Source organism: Oncorhynchus masou, chromosome 8 (genome assembly GCF_036934945.1).
Source record: "Oncorhynchus masou masou isolate Uvic2021 chromosome 8, UVic_Omas_1.1, whole genome shotgun sequence".
In the NCBI taxonomy this organism is placed as follows: Eukaryota; Metazoa; Chordata; class Actinopteri; order Salmoniformes; family Salmonidae; genus Oncorhynchus; species Oncorhynchus masou.
Window position 1 is genome coordinate 14,838,075 of NC_088219.1, and position 19,798 is coordinate 14,857,872.

Below are 19,798 nucleotides of genomic sequence, written 5' to 3' on the forward strand. Positions count from 1 at the left end.
TAGACAGAAGAGGAAATGGACATACGGTAGAAACTGGCCATGACGTAGTTTTGACAGCGATCACCAGTAAAGTCATTCGGACACCTGATGGAAAGAAACAAAACCACAAACAGAGAGGGAGGTGGGAGGGAGGAGGAAGGGAGGAAGAAGGGAAGAGGGAGGAAGGAGGAAGCGAGAAGGGAGGAGGGAGTGAGAGAGAGAGAGAGAGAGAGAGAGCATAGATGGAGGGTATCGAGAGGAGAAGATATGAACAAGAGACAGAGAGGAGATGAAAGGAGAAAGACAGAGACAGAGAAAGAAAGAAGCAGAAGAAAACTGAATTAGAACCGCAGCAACACCAGGGACAGTAGAAGCAAAGCGACCCCCACTGGTGACACTGTTGTACCGCGCACCACCCATGGCTTTGGTTGACCTGAGAGGAAGGAGGAGGAAGAGGACCATAGAGGAAGCCCAGTGACAACGTGACTCTGTTCTCAGCTGTTGGTGTCATGTGAACATACTTTTGTAAGGATTGGGCATGCGCAACCGCAGCGGCTCTGTTTGCAAACACCGCTGGCCGAAGAATCCATCTGGACATCTGGGGAGGAGGAGAGGGGGACAACATGATATGAAAAACGCAGTAGTGAAGTCTGTACACACGTTACTGGTGGAGGCCTGAAAGAGAGGTTACATTACAATATGCAATATGGTGGCCCAGAAACATTACACTAAAAAGCCTCACTAGGTTTTGACTTACTCAGTCAAGTAATTGGGTTAGAAATGAGTGTCACTCAACAAGAGTGAATGTCTCTTGCTGAATAGAAGGGAGTTGACCATGAGGTCCATGAGGACTCAATTATCTCTACCATCCTAGTCTATCTCTATCATCTAACAATCAATAGTGTCATGTGTTCAAACATATTAACACTGGTAGGAACATGTATGCTCATGAAGGCAACATTTCCACACCACCAGTTCTTAGCAAACCAACAGTAGCTGCATCCAACAGCGCCTGTTGGTAGAGAATCTGGTAACATAGAAGCCTAGACATGGAAACATTGGGACTGAGGCATATAGCTGGATCAAACAATAGACAATATAGGATATGGGCTCATGGCAACATTAGACAACTTTAGAAGGGCTCAAAACATCTGGATTCTGGAGTGAACCATCACTTAAACAAACTCTGCCTTTGCATTGGATAGCACTTTTCATTGGATGGCACTTTGCATTGGATGGCACTATAAAACAATCAAATTAGATCATATCAAATGTTATTTGTCACATACACGTGTTTAGCAGATGTTATTGCGGGTGAAGTGAAAAGCTTGTGTTTCTTGCTCCGACAGTGCAGTAATATCTAACAAGTAATATCTAGCAATACACACAATCTAAAGTAAAGAAATGGAATTAAGAATATATAAATATTTGGACGAGTAATGTCAGCACGGCATTGATTAAGCTACAGCAGAATATGATAGAATACAGTATATACATATATAATATAAACATATATAATGTAAACATTATTAAAGTGACTTGTGTTCCATTATTAAAGTGGCCAGTGATGTCAAGTCTATGTATATAGTGCAGCAGCCTTTAATGTACTAGTGATGGCTATTTAACAGTCTGATGGCCTTGAGATAGAAGCTGTTGTTCAATCTCTCAGTCCCAGCTTTGATGCACCTGTACTGACCTCGCCTTCTGAATGATAGCGGGGTGAACAGGAAGTGGTGATCTTGATGATCTTTTTGGTCTTCCTGTGACATCGGGTCCTGTAGGTGTCCTGGAGGGCAGGTAGCTTGCCCCCGGTGATGCGTTTTGCAGACCGCACCATCCTCTGGAGAGCCCTGCGGTTGTGGGCGGTGCAGTTGCCGTACCAGGTGGTGATACAGCCCTACAGGATGCTCTCAATTTTGCGTCTGTAAAAGTTTTTGAGGGTTTTAGGTGCCAAGCCAAATATCTTCAGCCTCCTGAGGTTGTGTGGGTGGACCATTTCAAATTGTCAGTGATGTGTACACCGAGGAACTTGAAGCTTCCACCTTTTTCCCTGCGGTCCCGTCAAAATAGGGGGCTGTTCCCTCTGCTGTTTCCTGAAGTCCATCCTTGTGGGGCCCCAGTGTTGAGGATCAGCGAAGTGGAGGTGTTGTTTCCTATCTTCACTACCTGGGGGCGGCCCGTCAGGAAGTCCAGGGCAGGGTTCAGACCCAGGGCTTCGAGCTTAACGATGAGCTTGGAGGGTACTATGGTGTTGAATGCTGAGCTATAGTTAATGAACAGCATTCTTACATAGTTATTCCTCTTGTCCAGATGGGATATGGCAGTTTGCAGGTCTACTCTAAAGTATCAGGTAAGATAGAGGTGTTATGAACCTTGACTAGTCTCTCAAAGTACTTAATGACAGAAGTGAGTGCTACGGAGCAGGAACAACGGGGACAACAGACATAGGGAGAGATTGAATATATCCGTAAACACTCTAAGCCAGCTGGTCTGCACATTCTCTGAAGTCACGGCTAAGGATGCCGTCTGGGCCGGCAGCCTTGTGAGGGTTAACACGCTTAAATGTCTTACTCACGTCGGCCACGGAGAAGGAGAGCACACAGTCCTTGGAAGCGGGCCGCATCGGTAGCACTGTGTAATCCTCAAAGTGGGCGGTGAAGGTGTTTAGCTTGTCCGGAAGCAAGACGTCAGTGTCCGCGACGTGGCTAGTTTTCCCTTTGTTGTCCGTGACTGTCTGTAGACATGGCTGGCAGACTTAGTAGGAGGGTACACTGTTCAAGATACAAAAACATTCCCTTTTTCTCCGGTCTGTCTCTTCCTCTCCCTCTCTCCTAATATCCCCAATTTTGCAGATATTAGGCCGCCCGTCCCCACCTCCCCATCTGTGCTGTTATAACTGACAGGTACCAGTGAGAAAGGCAGAGGTCATGGAATAATGTTCCCCTGATTGAGAGTGCCAGAGGGGTGGGCCTACATGTGTCCTCAAGTTCCCCACCAGGGAGGTAGGGGGGTGCATGGGGAAACCAACCCACAGGGATGAAACAACCCCCCTCCAATCACACCATCCCCCTCTCTTTCTAACCACTTGGCCTCTTCCTTCTTCACATGGGGTTGCAAATAGCCCTCCATCATTTGACTTGGGTCCTGTATAGAAGAGAACTCATTCTGTTACATATGTTGAACCTTTATTATCTTGGTAATAAAACGCAGTAGGCCCCTTGCCTGTGCACTTCATCATATAGCAACCACATATCATTTTGGCCATGATGTTCTGGGAGACTTTTATTGCACTTTCATGTCTCTCTCTGTGCCCACGTCGTTGTTCCCTGGCCTTTCTACATGTCTGGTGGAGAGGAGTGCATTGGATATGGTGAAGACAGTTGACGTCCAGAGTTACACTGTCACGCCTCTCTCATGTTGGCAAAGCTCTGTTGAGTTTGCTCATGAACCACAACAACCATATTTACAATAATAGCAATAATAATTATCATTGATTCAACTTTTATACTGCTGTACATAAAGAACATTTCAAAGTGCTGTAAAGCAACAAAAACAAAAAACAAGCAATTTAAAAACAACATAATTATTCATCATGAGTAGATTGACAGTCAAGAGACTAAAGGTTGAGAATGTTCATGGCTTGATTGAGGTCAGCGCAGGGAGAAGGTGTTCAAAGAGAAGAGCCGGAAGCAGGGAGGCGGGAGGCGGGAGGCAGCACGTTGTCATCATGGTGTCACTATCTGTGGCTTTGTAGTAGGACTCAGTCAGATGAAGTGAGAGTTCCATACTAGCAGCTGGACTAGAGGCTAGCTAGCTACTCTTCACTACTATCAAAATTCAGCTCACACTCGGGTGATGCTGCGGCAGTCACGAGGCGCCAGAAAGCACATACAACACCAATAGTAATTCAGGAGTAGCCTCATAACTTAGTCCTCTATACCGCCATGGTCATCTGTCATTTTGGTACACCTCTCTATATGGGCTTCTCTTCATCCTCAACCACCAGACAGATATTTATGGTGACACCTGTCCACTTAATCAAAAACACTGCTGCAGCCCACTCTCCCAATCATTCTATTCTTCTTCCTTCTTCTTCTTGTGTCTCCTTAGCCCCCTCTCCCCTCCCCCTCTCTCTCAACGAATCAGGATGTGTGGTTCATTGAGGGGTGCCAACATTCCACACTCTCTCTCCACCAACAGAAACGTTAATCCACCAGAGGTCATTCCTGGTGATTTATGAGATTTCTAAAATGTCTCCCAGAAATATTATGATATTCCATCATGTCTAATGACTCATACTGAGTGATATGTTAAATGGAGGATCACACAATAATAGGGAAAGACTGCTGGAGAAATGACTAAGACCAATGCACTGTCACTGTAAAGTCGACAAATGTTGAAATCTTCCTCATTAAGGAAACGGTGTACAAATTGAGCACACATTGAAAGAAATCTATATCGGTTTGAGGTTTTTAAACAGGATTAAATTTAATTTTACTAGGCAAGTCAGTTAAGAACAAATTCTTATTTTCAATGACAGCCTAGGAACAGTGGGTTAACTGCCTGTTCAGGGGCAGAATGACAGATTTGTACCTTGTCAGCTCTGGGATTTGAACTGGCAACCTTTTGGTTACCAGTCCACTGCTCTAACCACTAGGCTCCCCTGCGGCCCCAAATAGCTTCTTTCAACATAAACCAAGAACACAGCGCATTGCACACAAGCATTGCAGCAGAACAAACCCATTAGACTAAAGACACAGTAATGACCCCAAAGGCAATTAGCAGTCAGATGTCTGATGGGTGTTCTTCTTCTTCATGAAGAATATTGGCGTACATGTACCTCTGACCGACAGTACAGACTGTACGTGATCCAGACTCATATTATTCACTGCTCCTGTCTGTTTTCTTGTCCCCGACCTGCAGGAATCTTTATTGAGCAGACATTGCTAATGTGGCTGACACTGTGTAACATGCCATGAACTACAATGCTACTGGATTACCTTCAGGGTCATTCGTTAAACTTTTCCTTCCCCTCTAAAGAACTATATATTTCAAAGTGAAGGAGCCGGACATTCAAATAGGGCCAGCTGTCGGCCGGACTTGTTCAGCCGATGAGTAATACCGGCTGAAGCCTGGCCTATATTGAATGAGATGGCTTTGGGGCAACAATTCCCCGCAGGCCTCCACTGCATTATCCAACTCTTCTGGACCCATGCCTCGACCGTGAGTGAATTAGCTGCAGCAATTGAGTTATTGCTCCCTCCAATTTGTACACAGCTTATTGAATGGCTGTTGCAGCCATGTCCTCACTGCTTGCTGAGCAGTGTTGCTGGGGCCAGCAGAACACACACAACGGCTGGCCAGTGGACCTACACACTATTCTTCATCGTAGACCAACATGGAAGCACATGATGTTTACATAATGGACCAAAGCACACGATGATAGGATGTGATACTGAAACTGTAGAGATGTCAAACACAACAGCACACCACTCGTTCTCCAGCACAGACTGTCATATTGATGCAAACTGTCACGATACGTTATAGCATCATAAACAATTACATGTTTTGAGCTTGCTGCAAGGACATGTTTTTTGCAATGACAACACCCAGAATACAAACCCATGTACTTTATGCACATTATTGCATACGCAGTTATAGTACAGCTTCATAATGTTTTTATAGTACAGCTTCATAATGATGTTATAGTACAGCTTCATAATGATGTTATAGTACAGCTTCATAATGTTGTTATAGTACAGCTTCATAATGTTGTTATAGTACAGCTTCATAATGTTGTTATAGTACAGCTTCATAATGTTGTTATGGTACAGCTTCATAATATTGTTATGGTACAGCTTCATAATGTTGTTATGGTACAGCTTCATAATGTTGTTATAGTACAGCTTCATAATGTTGTTATAGTACAGCTTCATAATGTTGTTATAGTACAGCTTCATAATGTTGTTATAATGATAGTACAGCTTCATAATGTTGTTATGGTACAGCTTCATAATATTGTTATAATGGTACAGCTTCATAATGTTGTTATGGTACAGCTTCATAATGATGTTATAGTACAGCTTCATAATGTTGTTATGGTACAGCTTCATAATGTTGTTATAGTACAGCTTCATAATGTTGTTATGGTACAGCTTCATAATGTTGTTATAGTACAGCTTCATAATGTTGTTATGGTACAGCTTCATAATGTTGTTCTAGTACAGCTTCATAATGATGTTCTAGTACAGCTTCATAATGTTGTTCTAGTACAGCTTCATAATGTTGTTATGGTACAGCTTCATAATGATGTTATAGTACAGCTTCATAATGATGTTCTAGTACAGCTTCATAATGTTGTTATTGTACAGCTTCATAATGATGTTATAGTACAGCTTCATAATGATGTTCTAGTACAGCTTCATAATGATGTTCTAGTTACAGCTTCATAATGGTACAGCTTCATAATGATGTTCTAGTACAGCTTCATAATGTTGTTATGGTACAGCTTCATAATGATGTTATAGTACAGCTTCATAATGTTGTTATAGTACAGCTTCATAATGTTGTTATGGTACAGCTTCATAATGATGTTATAGTACAGCTTCATAATGTTGTTATGGTACAGCTTCATAATGATGTTATAGTACAGCTTCATAATGTTGTTATGGTACAGCTTCATAATGATGTTATAGTACAGCTTCATAATGTTGTTATGGTACAGCTTCATAATGATGTTTCATAATGTTGTTATGGTACAGCTTCATAATGATGTTATAGTACAGCTTCATAATGATGTTCTAGTACAGCTTCATAATGTTGTTATGGTACAGCTTCATAATGATGTTCTAGTACAGCTTCATAATGATGTTATAGTACAGCTTCATAATGTTGTTATGGTACAGCTTCATAATGTTGTTATGGTACAGCTTCATAATGATGTTATAGTACAGCTTCATAATGTTGTTATAGTACAGCTTCATAATGATGTTCTAGTACAGCTTCATAATGTTGTTATGGTACAGCTTCATAATGATGTTCTAGTACAGCTTCATAATGTTGTTATGGTACAGCTTCATAATGTTGTTATGGTACAGCTTCATAATGTTGTTATAGTACAGCTTCATAATGATGTTCTAGTACAGCTTCATAATGATGTTATGGTACAGCTTCATAATGATGTTTCTAATGTACAGCTTCATAATGTTGTTATGGTACAGCTTCATAATGATGTTCTAGTACAGCTTCATAATGTTGTTATGGTACAGCTTCATAATGTTGTTATGGTACAGCTTCATAATGATGTTCTAGTACAGCTTCATAATGTTGTTATAGTACAGCTTCATAATGTTGTTATAGTACAGCTTCATAATGTTGTTATGGTACAGCTTCATAATGATGTTCTAGTACAGCTTCATAATGATTTCTAGTTTCATGGTACAGCTTCATAATGATGTTCTAGTACAGCTTCATAATGTTGTTATGGTACAGCTTCATAATGTTGTTATAGTACAGCTTCATAATGTTGTTCTAGTACAGCTTCATAATGTTGTTATGGTACAGCTTCATAATGATGTTCTAGTACAGCTTCATAATGTTGTTATGGTACAGCTTCATAATGTTGTTATGGTACAGCTTCATAATGTTGTTATGGTACAGCTTCATAATGATGTTATAGTACAGCTTCATAATGATGTTATAGTACAGCTTCATAATGTTGTTATGGTACAGCTTCATAATGATGTTCTAGTACAGCTTCATAATGATGTTATGGTACAGCTTCATAATGTTGTTATGGTACAGCTTCATAATGTTGTTATGGTACAGCTTCATAATGATGTTCTAGTACAGCTTCATAATGTTGTTATGGTACAGCTTCATAATGATGTTCTAGTACAGCTTCATAATGATGTTATAGTACAGCTTCATAATGTTGTTATAGTACAGCTTCATAATGTTGTTCTAGTACAGCTTCATAATGTTGTTATGGTACAGCTTCATAATGATGTTCTAGTACAGCTTCATAATGTTGTTATGGTACAGCTTCATAATGATGTGTTATAATGTTGTTATGGTACAGCTTCATAATGTTGTTATGGTACAGCTTCATAATGTTGTTATAGTACAGCTTCATAATGATGTTATAGTACAGCTTCATAATGTTGTTATGGTACAGTTTCATAATGATGTTCTAGTACAGCTTCATAATGATGTTATGGTACAGCTTCATAATGTTGTTATGGTACAGCTTCATAATGTTGTTATAATGGTACAGCTTCATAATGTTGTTATAGTAATTCATAATGTTATAGTACAGCTTCATAATGTTTCTAGTACAGCTTCATAATGTTGTTATAGTACAGCTTCATAATGTTGTTATGGTACAGCTTCATAATGTTGTTATGGTACAGCTTCATAATGATGTTCTAGTACAGCTTCATAATGTTGTTATAGTACAGCTTCATAATGTTGTTCTAGTACAGCTTCATAATGATGTTATAGTACAGCTTCATAATGTTGTTATGCTACAGCTTCATAATGTTGTTGTAGTACAGCTTCATAATGTTGTTATGGTACAGCTTCATATAATGTTGTTATAGTACAGCTTCATAATGTTGTTATATGTTGTTATTGTACAGCTTCATAATGTTGTTATGGTACAGCTTCATAATGTTGTTATGGTACAGCTTCATAATGTTGTTATGGTACAGCTTCATAATGTTGTTATGGTACAGCTTCATAATGTTGTTATGGTACAGCTTCTGCACACCCAGACATGAACTTCTATTGGCACATTTCAACATGGAAGTAAGGAAATGCACCCCAACATGCTCACCCTGGCATACAGAACATTCACTACATGACTCAGAATCTGATAGCAGGAAATCTCATCGTTCCCACATTCACAATCAATAGAAAAACATGTATCTTCCAATAACAAAATGTCCTTAGCGCTCTCGATTAATCTGACCCCCTTTTCAAAGGTCTTGAGATGTAAGCAATAATTCTATTTACCTCGCGAGAGGTCTCTGACTGGTAAATATTTGTTTCCCTACTAAACCAGTGAACCATTACATCATGTGCGAGGCTCCTGCACGCTAAACGTGGGCTGAGAACCATGACCATCCATCCTCCTCATCAGCAATGGAAGTATACATGAAAGAGAGTTCTGTATATACGGGCAGTGCCTTCCTGTACTGCTCTGCTCTACTCTGCTCTGCTCTACTCTGCTCTGCTCTACTCTACTGGTGCTTCTGTGAGAGATCAGGGAATAGAGGGGGGATAGACAGGGTGATAGAGGGGGATAGATGTGGTGATCGAGGGGGGATAGAGGTAGATGGATTGGGTGATAGAGAGGGGTATGGGGTGATAGAGGGGTGATAGATGGGGTGATAGAGGGGGGACAGACAGGGTGATAGAGGGGGAATAGAGGTGGATGGATTGGGTGATAGAGGGGGGATGGGGTGATAGAGGGGGGATGGAGGGGATACAGTTGGGGTGATAGTGGGGGATAGCTGGGGTGATTGAGGGAGGATAGATGGGGTGATAGAGGGGGATAGACAGGGTGATAGAGGGGGTGGTGGGGTGATAGAGGGGGGATAGACAGGGTGATAGAGGGGTGATAGAGGGAGGATAGATGGGGTGATAGAGGGAGGATAGATGGGGTGATAGGTGGGATGATAGAGGGAGGATAGATGGGGTGATAGATGGGGTGATAGAGGGAGGATAGATGGGGTGATAGAGGGAGGATAGATGGGGTGATAGAGGGAGGATAGATGGGGTGATAGAGGGGTGATAGAGGGAGGATAGATGGGGTGATAGAAGGAGGATAGATGGGGTGATAGAGGGGTGATAGAGGGAGGATAGATGGGGTGATAGAGGGAGGATAGATGGGGTGATAGAGGGAGGATAGATGGGGTGATAGAAGAAGGATAGATGGGGTGATAGAAGGAGGATAGATGGGGTGATAGAGGGGTGATAGAGGAGGATAGATGGGGTGATAGAGGGAGGATAGATGGGGTGATAGAGGGGTGATAGAGGGAGGATAGATGGGGTGATAGAAGGAGGATAGATGGGGTGATAGAGGGGTGATAGAGGGAGGATAGATGGGGTGATAGAGGGAGGATAGATGGGGTGATAGAGGGGTGATAGAGGGAGGATAGATGGGGTGATAGAAGGAGGATAGATGGGGTGATAGAGGGGGTGATAGAGGGAGGATAGATGGGGTGATAGAAGGAGGATAGATGGGGTGATAGAGGGGTGATAGAGGGAGGATAGATGGGGTGATAGAAGGAGGATAGATGGGATGATAGAGGGAGGATAGATGGGGTGATAGATGGGATGATAGAGGGGTGATAGAGGGAGGATAGATGGGGTGATAGAGGGGTGATAGAGGGAGGATAGATGGGGTGATAGAAGGAGGATAGATGGGATGATAGAGGGAGGATAGATGGGGTGATAGATGGGATGATAGAGGGGTGATAGAGGGAGGATAGATGGGGTGATAGAGGGGTGATAGAGGGAGGATAGATGGGGTGATAGAGGGAGGATAGATGGGATGGTAGAGGGAGGATAGATGGGGTGATAGGTGGGATGATAGATGGGGTGATAGAGGGAGGATAGATGGGGTGATAGAGGGGTGATAGAGGGAGGATAGATGGGGTGATAGAGGGGTGATAGAGGGAGGATAGATGGGGTGATAGAAGGAGGATAGATGGGATGATAGAGGGAGGATAGATGGGGTGATAGGTGGGATGATAGAGGGGTGATAGAGGGAGGATAGATGGGGTGATAGAGGGGTGATAGAGGGAGGATAGATGGGGTGATAGAAGGAGGATAGATGGGATGATAGAGGGAGGATAGATGGGGTGATAGATGGGGTGATAGAGGGGTGATAGAGGGAGGATAGATGGGGTGATAGAGGGGTGATATAGGGAGGATAGATGGGGTGATAGAGGGGTGATAGAGGGAGGCTAGATGGGGTGATAGAGGGAGGATAGATGGGATGGTAGAGGGAGGATAGATGGGGTGATAGGTGGGATGATAGATGGGGTGATAGAGGGAGGATAGATGGGATGATAGAGGGAGGATAGATGGGGTGATAGAGGGAGGATGGATGGGATGGTAGAGGGAGGATAGATGGGGTGATAGAGGGAGGATAGATTGGGTGATAGAGGGGTGATAGAGGGAGGTTAGATGGGGTGATAGAGGGAGGATAGATGGGGTGATAGAGGGAGGATAGATGGGATGGTAGAGGGAGGATAGATGGGGTGATAGAGGGAGGATAGTTTGGGTGATAGAGGGGTGATAGAGGGAGGTTAGATGGGGTGATAGAGGGAGGATAGATGGGGTGATAGGTGGGATGATAGATGGGGTGATAGAGGGAGGATAGATGGGGTGATAGAGGGGTGATAGAGGGAGGATAGATGGGGTGATAGAGGGGATGATAGATCAGAGGATAGATGGGGTGATAGAAGGAGGATAGATGACAGGGATAGAGGGAGGATAGATGGGGTGATAGGTGGGATGATAGAGGGTGATAGAGGGGGATAGATGGGGTGATAGAGGGGTGATAGAGGGAGGATAGATGGGGTGATAGAAGGAGGATAGATGGGATGATAGAGGGGGATAGATGGGGTGATAGATGGGGTGATAGAGGGGGTGATAGAGGGAGGATAGATGGGGTGATAGAGGGGTGATATAGGGATCAGGATAGATGGGGTGATAGAGGGTGATAGAGGGAGGATAGATGGGGTGATAGAGGGAGGATAGATGGGATGGTAGAGGGAGGATAGATGGGGTGATAGGTGGGATGATAGATGGGGTGATAGAGGGAGGATAGATGGGATGATAGAGGGAGGATAGATGGGGTGATAGAGGGAGGATAGATGGGATGGTAGAGGGGGATAGATGGGGTGATAGAGGGGGATAGATTGGGTGATAGAGGGGTGATAGAGGGAGGTTAGATGGGGTGATAGAGGGAGGATAGATGGGGTGATAGAGGGAGGATAGATGGGATGGTAGAGGGAGGATAGATGGGGTGATAGAGGGAGGATAGTTTGGGTGATAGAGGGGTGATAGAGGGAGGTTAGATGGGGTGATAGAGGGAGGATAGATGGGATGATAGAGGGTGGATAGATGGGGTGATAGAGGGGTGATAGAGGGAGGATAGATGGGGTGATAGAGGGAGGATAGATGGGATGGTAGAGGGAGGATAGATGGGGTGATAGAGGGAGGATAGATTGGGTGATAGAGGGGTGATAGAGGGAGGTTAGATGGGGTGATAGAGGGAGGATAGATGGGGTGATAGAGGGAGGATAGATGGGGTGATAGAAGGGTGATAGAGGTAGATGGATGGGGTGATAGAAGAGTGATAGAGGTAGATGGATGGAGTGATAGAGGTAGATGGATGGGGTGATAGAGGGTTGATAGAGGTAGATGGATAGGGTGACTTATGTATGTGTATTTGTATGTGTATTTATGCTGCAAAAGCAGCAGCTACTAATCCTGGTTCATACTATTTTAAAACATTCAATACATTCACAGATTTCACAACACACTGTGTGCTCTCAGGCCCCTACTCCACCACCACCACATATCTACAGTACTAAATCCATGTGAATGTATAGTGCAGGGTTATCGCGTGGGGTGTGTGTGGATGTGTAGAAGGGGATAGACAGGGTGATAGTGTGGGATGAGGATCAGTGTGGGGATGACAGGGTGATAGAGGGGGATGTGTGTGTGTGTGATGTGTGTGAAGTGGACATGTTTGTGTTGCTAATGGGGGGTGGATGGGGTGATCATAGGGGGATGGATGGTGTGACAGACAGGGTGATAGAGGTAGATGGATGGGGTGAGTAGAAGGGGATAGACAGGATGATAGAGGGAGATGGTGATGGGGTGATAGAGGGGGATAGACAGGGTGATAGAGGGGTGGATGGGGTGAGGGTAGAAGGGGATAGACAGGGTGATAGAGGGGGTGAGGGGTGATAGAGGGGGATAGACAGGGTGATAGGTGATAGAGGGGAGTGGTGAGGATGATAGAAGGGGATAGACAGGGTGATAGAGGGGGATGGGGATGATAGAAGGGGATAGACAGGGTGATAGAGGGGGGTGGGGTGATAGTAGAAGGGGATAGACAGGGTGATAGAGGGAGGGTGGGGATCAGTGATAGGGGGGATAGACAGGGTGATAGAGGGAGTGGTGGGGTGAGGATCAGAAGGGGGATAGACAGGGTGATAGAGGGAGTGGTGGGGTGATAGAGGGGGATAGACAGGGTGATAGAGGGGGATGGGGATCAGTAGAGGGGGATAGACAGGGTGATAGAGGGGGGTGGGGCGGTGAGAGGGGGATAGACAGGGGATAGATGAGGATCAGTAGAAGGGGGGATAGACAGGGTGATAGAGGGGGATGAGGGGTCAGTAGAAGGGGATAGACAGGGTGATAGAGGGGGATGAGGATCAGTAGAAGGGGATAGACAGGGTGATAGAGGGGGATGAGGATCAGTAGAAGGGGATAGACAGGGTGATAGAGGGGGATGAGGATCAGTGATAGAAGGGGATAGACAGGGGATAGAGGGGGATGAGGATCAGTAGATAGAGGGGGATGAGGATCAGTAGAAGGGGATAGACAGGGTGATAGAGGGGGATGAGGATCAGTAGAAGGGGATAGACAGGGTGATAGAGGGGGATGAGGATCAGTAGAAGGGGATAGACAGGGTGATAGAGGGGGATGAGGATCAGTAGAAGGGGATAGACAGGGTGATAGAGGGGGATGAGGATCAGTAGAAGGGGATAGACAGGGTGATAGAGGGGGATGAGGATCAGTAGAAGGGGATAGACAGGGTGATAGAGGGGGATGAGGATCAGTAGAAGGGGATAGACAGGGTGATAGAGGGGGATGAGGATCAGTAGAAGGGGATAGACAGGGTGATAGAGGGGGATGAGGATCAGTAGAAGGGGATAGACAGGGTGATAGAGGGGGATGAGGATCAGTAGAAGGGGATAGACAGGGTGATAGAGGGGGATGAGGATCAGTAGAAGGGGATAGACAGGGTGATAGAGGGGGATGAGGATCAGTAGAAGGGGATAGACAGGGTGATAGAGGGGGATGAGGATCAGTAGAAGGGGATAGACAGGGTGATAGAGGGGGATGAGGATCAGTAGAAGGGGATAGACAGGGTGATAGAGGGGGATGAGGATCAGTAGAAGGGGATAGACAGGGTGATAGAGGGGGATGAGGATCAGTAGAAGGGGATAGACAGGGTGATAGAGGGGGATGAGGATCAGTAGAAGGGGATAGACAGGGTGATAGAGGGGGATGAGGATCAGTAGAAGGGGATAGACAGGGTGATAGAGGGGGATGAGGATCAGTAGAAGGGGATAGACAGGGTGATAGAGGGGGATGAGGATCAGTAGAAGGGGATAGACAGGGTGATAGAGGGGGATGAGGATCAGTAGAAGGGGATAGACAGGGTGATAGAGGGGGATGAGGATCAGTAGAAGGGGATAGACAGGGTGATAGAGGGGGATGAGGATCAGTAGAAGGGGATAGACAGGGTGATAGAGGGGGATGAGGATCAGTAGAAGGGGATAGACAGGGTGATAGAGGGGGATGAGGATCAGTAGAAGGGGATAGACAGGGTGATAGAGGGGGATGAGGATCAGTAGAAGGGGATAGACAGGGTGATAGAGGGGGATGAGGATCAGTAGAAGGGGATAGACAGGGTGATAGAGGGGGATGAGGATCAGTAGAAGGGGATAGACAGGGTGATAGAGGGGGATGAGGATCAGTAGAAGGGGATAGACAGGGTGATAGAGGGGGATGAGGATCAGTAGAAGGGGATAGACAGGGTGATAGAGGGGGATGAGGATCAGTAGAAGGGGATAGACAGGGTGATAGAGGGGGATGAGGATCAGTAGAAGGGGATAGACAGGGTGATAGAGGGGGATGAGGATCAGTAGAAGGGGATAGACAGGGTGATAGAGGGGGATGAGGATCAGTAGAAGGGGATAGACAGGGTGATAGAGGGGGATGAGGATCAGTAGAAGGGGATAGACAGGGTGATAGAGGGGGATGAGGATCAGTAGAAGGGGATAGACAGGGTGATAGAGGGGGATGAGGATCAGTAGAAGGGGATAGACAGGGTGATAGAGGGGGATGAGGATCAGTAGAAGGGGATAGACAGGGTGATAGAGGGGGATGAGGATCAGTAGAAGGGGATAGACAGGGTGATAGAGGGGGATGAGGATCAGTAGAAGGGGATAGACAGGGTGATAGAGGGGGATGAGGATCAGTAGAAGGGGATAGACAGGGTGATAGAGGGGGATGAGGATCAGTAGAAGGGGATAGACAGGGTGATAGAGGGGGATGAGGATCAGTAGAAGGGGATAGACAGGGTGATAGAGGGGGATGAGGATCAGTAGAAGGGGATAGACAGGGTGATAGAGGGGGATGAGGATCAGTAGAAGGGGATAGACAGGGTGATAGAGGGGGATGAGGATCAGTAGAAGGGGATAGACAGGGTGATAGAGGGGGATGAGGATCAGTAGAAGGGGATAGACAGGGTGATAGAGGGGGATGAGGATCAGTAGAAGGGGATAGACAGGGTGATAGAGGGGGATGAGGATCAGTAGAAGGGGATAGACAGGGTGATAGAGGGGGATGAGGATCAGTAGAAGGGGATAGACAGGGTGATAGAGGGGGATGAGGATCAGTAGAAGGGGATAGACAGGGTGATAGAGGGGGATGAGGATCAGTAGAAGGGGATAGACAGGGTGATAGAGGGGGATGAGGATCAGTAGAAGGGGATAGACAGGGTGATAGAGGGGGATGAGGATCAGTAGAAGGGGATAGACAGGGTGATAGAGGGGGATGAGGATCAGTAGAAGGGGATAGACAGGGTGATAGAGGGGGATGAGGATCAGTAGAAGGGGATAGACAGGGTGATAGAGGGGGATGAGGATCAGTAGAAGGGGATAGACAGGGTGATAGAGGGGGATGAGGATCAGTAGAAGGGGATAGACAGGGTGATAGAGGGGGATGAGGATCAGTAGAAGGGGATAGACAGGGTGATAGAGGGGGATGAGGATCAGTAGAAGGGGATAGACAGGGTGATAGAGGGGGATGAGGATCAGTAGAAGGGGATAGACAGGGTGATAGAGGGGGATGAGGATCAGTAGAAGGGGATAGACAGGGTGATAGAGGGGGATGATGATCAGTAGAAGGGGATAGACAGGGTGATAGAGGGGGATGAGGATCAGTAGAAGGGGATAGACAGGGTGATAGAGGGGGATGAGGATCAGTAGAAGGGGATAGACAGGGTGATAGAGGGGGATGAGGATCAGTAGAAGGGGATAGACAGGGTGATAGAGGGGGATGAGGATCAGTAGAAGGGGATAGACAGGGTGATAGAGGGGGATGAGGATCAGTAGAAGGGGATAGACAGGGTGATAGAGGGGGATGAGGATCAGTAGAAGGGGACAGGTAAAAGGGCTCTGACACGTTGGAGAGAAGAGGGTTAGAAATCACTTGACTGGAATGTTAATTCTATCAATGCAATGAAAGGACAAATGTGATTGACAGCGACTGAACAACAGTGGACAACTGAAGCATCATACAACTTTACTCTTTCTGTAAAGAATTAGGAGTTTAGGAGTGGAGAGAAAAACAAAATGATTAACAATTGATCTCTCACTACAATATATATATTGGTTTTATTATTTGTGTACTTGTTTTACATTTTACTGAATTGTTATTGACTAGTAACATTTCACGACAACATCTACTGACATAACCAATAAACTTTGATTTTAATTGATTGACGCTAATTAAAGAAGACTAACAACAAATAAAACAGTCCAAGAAGAGTCCCAACAAAGAGAACAATACCACCAAATGGTGCACTGTGAAGAATCCCGAAAGAACAGAGAGGACTCACTTGCAGGAGAACTGATTGATACCATGTATGAAGTAACAGTCGCCGCCGTTCACGCAGTAGGCCTTCTCTGAGTCATTGCATCTTCTGGCGTGGCCCGAGCCTGGAGACGGTGTGGTCGTTACTGCAGAGTAAGACAGAGTTACATGTTATTATAGACTGGGTGATTCCAGCACTGAATGCTGATTAGCTGAAAGCCATGGTATATCAGACCGTATACCATGGGTATGACAAACAACATATTTTTTTACTCTTCAAATTACATTGGTAACCAGTTTATAATAGCAATAAGGCACCTCTGTGGTTTGTGGTATATGACCAATATACCAAGGCTATGGGCTGTGTCCAGGCACTCAGCATTGTGTCATGCACAAGAACAGCCCTTTGCCGTGGTATATTGTCCATACTGTATACCACACCCCCTCGGTCCTTAATGCTTAAATAACACAGCCATAACAGTACTGTAGACAGTTAGAGCTTTTGTTACTGGAGTTGAGATACATTGTATATTCTGTCAAATTATACTTGAAACTAAGAGGGCTCTATACCGGGGAAATGTGTAGAAGAGATGTCACATGTCTTAAAATACAGTGAAATATTCTACAATGTCATGTAGGTAAACTCATATGTACAGGTGCTGCAACTCCAGATTAAGTTTCTTATCAGATCAATCACTTGTTGTTTTGTGAGTGATTTTAAATACAATGCAAGACAGAAACAGTAATTTGATCACTCATCCTCAACTTTAAACGGTCAGGTCTTTCCTTCCACGAATTGAATTGTCTCTCTCAGTAGTGTTGACACTGACTCAAGACGCTCAATGAGCAAAGATAAATATTTCCCCTTACAGAGCGTAAGATTCCTTGTTTATACCTCCAATTCAGATCTTTGGAATGGAATGATTGAATGTTATGCTGACTGTTGGTGTTGGAGTCATGCTTGGCCACGCAGTTGTGGGTAAACAGAGAGTACAGGAGGGGACTAAGCACGCACCCCTGAGGGGCCACTGTGTTGACGATCAGCATGGCAGATGTGTTTTGCCTAGCCTTACTACCTGGGGGCGGCCCATCAGGAAGTCCAGGATTCAGTTGCAGAGGGAGGGGTTTAGTCCCGTGGTCCTTAGCTTAGTGATGAGCTATGAGGGCATTATGGTGTTGAACACTGAGCTGTAGTCAATTAACAGCATTCTCGCATAGGTGTTCCTTTTGTCCAAGTAGGAAAGGGCAGTGTGGAGTGCGATTGAGATTGTGTCATCTGTGAATCTGTTGGGGTGGTATGCAAATTGGAGTGGATCTAGGGTTTCCGGGATGATGGTGTTGATGTGAGCCATGACCAGCCTTTCAAAGCACTTCATGGCTACCGACGTGAGTGCTACGGGGCGGTAGTCATTAAGGCAGGTTACCTTTGCTTTCTATGGTGGTCTGCTTGAAACATGAAGGTATTACAGACTCGGTCAGGGAGAGGTTGAAAATGTCAGAGAAGACACTTGCCAGTTGGTCTGCGCATGCTATAGGGAACGTCCTGGTAATCAGTCTGGCCTTGTGGCCTTGTGAATGTTGGTCTGTTTAAAGGTCTTGCTCACATCGGCTAAGGAGAACGTGATCACACAGTCGTCAGGAACAGTTGGTGCTCTCATGCATGCTTCAGTGTTGCTTGATGCAAGCATAAAAGGCATTTAGCCCGTCTGATAGGCTCGTGTCACTGGGCAGCTCGCGGCTGGGTTTCCCTTTGTAGGCCGTAATAGTTTGCCACGTGCAACGACCGGTGTAGTAGGATTCAATCTTAGTGTTGTATTGACATTTTGCCTGTTTGATGGTTCGTCTGAGGGCATAGCGGGTTTCTTATAAGATTTATTATAAATTCAGTTGGTGCTATGGTCATAAGTCACAGTGGGCTGTTTACCATGGTGAAGATGTCATAACACATACATACACAGGACATACACACACACACATGACACGGAAACACACACAGACAGACACACAGTACAATTACCTTTTGTCACTGTGTTATCCACACTTTGAGCTCATTCATTCCAGTTATTGATGTAGATTATTAATATTGGCATACACAGAGGGATATCGTTATAGGAAGAAAATTAGGAAGAGGGAGAAAGAAAGAAAGGCTGGGACCAAGAGAAAGACATTGCTTTTAACCTGACCTGTAATTGGGACAGAGACATTGATGCTAACCTGACCTGTAATTGAGACAGAGACAGAGACATTGATGCTAACCTGACCTGTAATTGGGACTGAGACATTGATGCTAACCTGACCTGTAATTGAGACAGAGACATTGATGCTAACCTGACCTGTAATTGAGACAGAGACATTGATGCTAACCTGACCTGTAATTGAGACAGAGACATTGATGGTAACCTGACCTGTAATTGGGACAGAGACAGAGACATTGCTGCTAACCTGGCCTGTAATTGAGACAGAGACATTGATGCTAACCTGACTTGTAATTGGGACAGAGACATTGATGCTAACCTGACCTGTAATTGGGACAGAGACAGAGACATTGATGCTAACCTAACCTGTAATTGAGACAGAGAGAGAGACATTGCTGCTAACCTAACCTGTAATTGAGACAGAGAGAGAGACATTGCTGCTAACCTGATCTGTAATTGAGACAGAGACAGAGACATTGATGCTAACCTGACCTGTAATTGGGACAGAGACAGAGACATTGCTGCTAACCTGATCTGTAATTGGGACAGAGCCAGAGACATTGATGCTAACCTGACCTGTAATTGAGAAAGAGACATTGCTGCTAACCTGACCTGTAATTGAGACAGAGACATTGCTGCTAACCTGACCTGTAATTGAGACAGAGACATTGCTGCTAACCTGACCTGTAATTGAGACAGAGACAGACATT

The 19,798-nt window shown here is 45.1% G+C and overlaps 1 protein-coding gene across 2 annotated transcripts in view; it reads right to left on the reverse strand.

Annotated features, from left to right (window-relative positions):
- Positions 1 to 19,798, reverse strand: part of LOC135544157 (pro-neuregulin-2, membrane-bound isoform-like) — a 121,312-nt gene that overhangs the window by 35,810 nt on the left and 65,704 nt on the right. Inside the window, exons 4-5 of one of the 2 annotated variants that reach the window (XM_064971569.1) lie at positions 16,919 to 17,039; positions 26 to 84 (exon numbers count right to left, since the gene is read on the reverse strand). In XM_064971569.1, the coding sequence (XP_064827641.1) occupies positions 26 to 84; positions 16,919 to 17,039 (180 nt within the window). Of the gene's footprint in view, positions 1 to 25; positions 85 to 500; positions 578 to 16,918; positions 17,040 to 19,798 lie in introns of both variants that reach the window. The other variant, XM_064971568.1, reaches the window with a different exon arrangement.